The 2223-nt window shown below is 37.4% G+C and overlaps 1 protein-coding gene across 1 annotated transcript; it reads left to right on the top strand.

Annotated features, from left to right (window-relative positions):
* The first annotated feature begins 477 nt into the window (after positions 1-477).
* LOC135211598 (uncharacterized) lies at positions 478-1383 on the top strand. The gene is made up of 2 exons (XM_064244891.1): positions 478-634; positions 809-1383. The coding sequence occupies exons 1-2, from the start codon at positions 629-631 to the stop codon at positions 1256-1258; spliced, it is 456 nt and encodes a 151-aa protein (XP_064100961.1). The 5' UTR covers positions 478-628; the 3' UTR covers positions 1259-1383.
* Positions 1384-2223: the final 840 nt, after the last annotated feature.

Genomic DNA, 2223 nt, shown 5'->3' with positions numbered 1-2223 from the left:
TTTGTGTTTCAGCACGAAGTATTCAAGGAGACTACTTGATAGGCAAGATTTCACAGGGTTTAGTTAATATTGTAACTCTGATACTTGCTTAACCAGCGTTGCGCTTCAGAGATTTTCGTTATTTAATCAAGCTGTCAGTGTTTATCTATAATTTTCTTTTGGATAAGTATAATTTTTTTACTTCCTATAATCCTTCAAGAAAGGTCTGACATTTTCAATACAAAATATACATATTTGCAAAATTCTCTTTTTATGCCAAAGTTCGTACCAGTAGCATTCGACATTCAGAGGAGTATGGTCAACATTTTCTCAATAAGGCTATTCGGATTTCATTATCAAACGTTTTACCAGAGTCTCTTAGAAAGAGAGTTCAGATTAAAAACTTTAAAGCTTATTGAACGTAAGCGTAAACTTCCCACGTTGGCCAAGAGCGTGAGGTGAGTCACTTGCCAACAGGTTCAAGTTCAAGTGCTCGGTCTTCCCGCAGTGCGTGAGAGAATAACATCGGGGAAGGAGATTTGCCGTTCTGTGTGATGAGATATAAAGCTCAGTGCTTCCAGTAGACAGCATTCACTCCTCTCACGGGAAGAAGAAGAATCAGAACTCATCCGAGTCTGCTATCAACAACATGAAGGTGAGTTTCAGAGTTTATCTAATTTTATTTTTGCATATATATCAGTGTTTATCTGAGGTACAAATGGTATTCAGTTGAGTTCTCAAGAATAACTTATCTGCATGAAATGCACATTCAGATAATAAGAAGAAATTCCAAAAATTTACGTCTAATTTTTATGTCTTTTCCTTTCAGGGACTTCAGGTTTTGCTCATCTGCGCTTTGGCTACTTTTGCCTTTGCAAAGGATAAACGTGGAGGGCATAAGAAATTTTTTGGAGGATTAAACCCTGGTTTAGGTGGTGCTGATCCAGGATTTGGAGGTGATTTTGGAGGTGGCATCAACCCAGGCTTTGGAGGAGGATTTGGAGGAGTTTCCAACACCTGCAGACGTTGGTGCCGAACTCCCGAGGGACAGGCATACTGCTGTGAGAGCAACAATGAGCCTGACACCATTCCCTTCGTGAAGCCAGGTGTATGCCCTCCCGTTCGCCCTCAGTGCCCACCCGTCAGGACCTTTGCCCCTCCACAGACATGCTCCAACGACAGCAAATGCGGAGGCGTTGACAAGTGCTGCTACGACAGGTGTCTTGAGGAGCACGTGTGCAAACCGCCAGTTGGGTCTTCCGGCTTTGGAGGATTTTGACTTCGTGGATAATCTCTAACCTTATTTTCACTTAACATCATGTTAAATCATAATACAAGTAATTATTTTCACATTCATAAAAACCAAAGATATTCGATAATAAATATTTTACTTTCAAAGCAGAATATTTGTATTATTTCGAAATGTCACTCCTTGATTAGATGGGGTCTAGAATTCATATAAATCAATATACTTCACAAATGCTTTGCCAATAAAGTGAACTGAGAGCTGGAACACTTACAATGACTCCCAAAATTAGTATGACGGCATTATTGAATCAACGATTAAACATTGTCTGATAGCGTGGACCAAGTCTTTATGGGAAATGTTCATTGATATTTGAAGCTTTTGTTGAAGAAAACTGAAGTGAACTTAAAAAAAATCTAGACAAAAGTAAAATCCATTATCCTTAAAATTTAACAGTTCTCTTGTTGTATATCCTGAAAAGACAGCAGCTTTTCTTTGATTAAGAAAAATGAAAAATGAACTATTCAAAGGTTGACAGACATAAATTGAAGTACAAAGATATTTAAGATTGTTTATGGATTTCCAAAGAGAGTATATTGCTAATTCTGTATGCATATATGCCGAAACCTACTTTGACCATATCTCTTGTTAAATCTCTTATGTCTCTTTTAGGAGTTGTTAGTGATAAATACATGCAAATCTTCTTGGTATTAAACGTAAAAAGGATGTCCTCAGGCAGTGTCTATGTATCTTTCAATTAAATGTAGGCCAGAAATTTCTAGTCGTTAAGGAAGACTCCCAAAGATCACTTTCAGGAGACGAAATTGAAATCTTCATTAAGTTACTTATCTTACGCCTTGAATCGGCAGTATTTCCAAGCATATGTTTAGACAAAATTAAAACACCGTGAACGTTTCCTTTGGTTACATATAAGTTTTCAAACATTTAGCTCGGGGAAATTCGTACTTCAGGTTCTTTCTATTTAGACAATTCTGTGT

The sequence above is a fragment of the Macrobrachium nipponense genome, chromosome 4 (genome assembly GCF_015104395.2).
Source record: "Macrobrachium nipponense isolate FS-2020 chromosome 4, ASM1510439v2, whole genome shotgun sequence".
Classification (NCBI taxonomy): domain Eukaryota; kingdom Metazoa; phylum Arthropoda; class Malacostraca; order Decapoda; family Palaemonidae; genus Macrobrachium; species Macrobrachium nipponense.
Note: the sequence above shows the minus strand (reverse complement) of the source record. Positions and strands in the feature narration are given on the sequence as shown.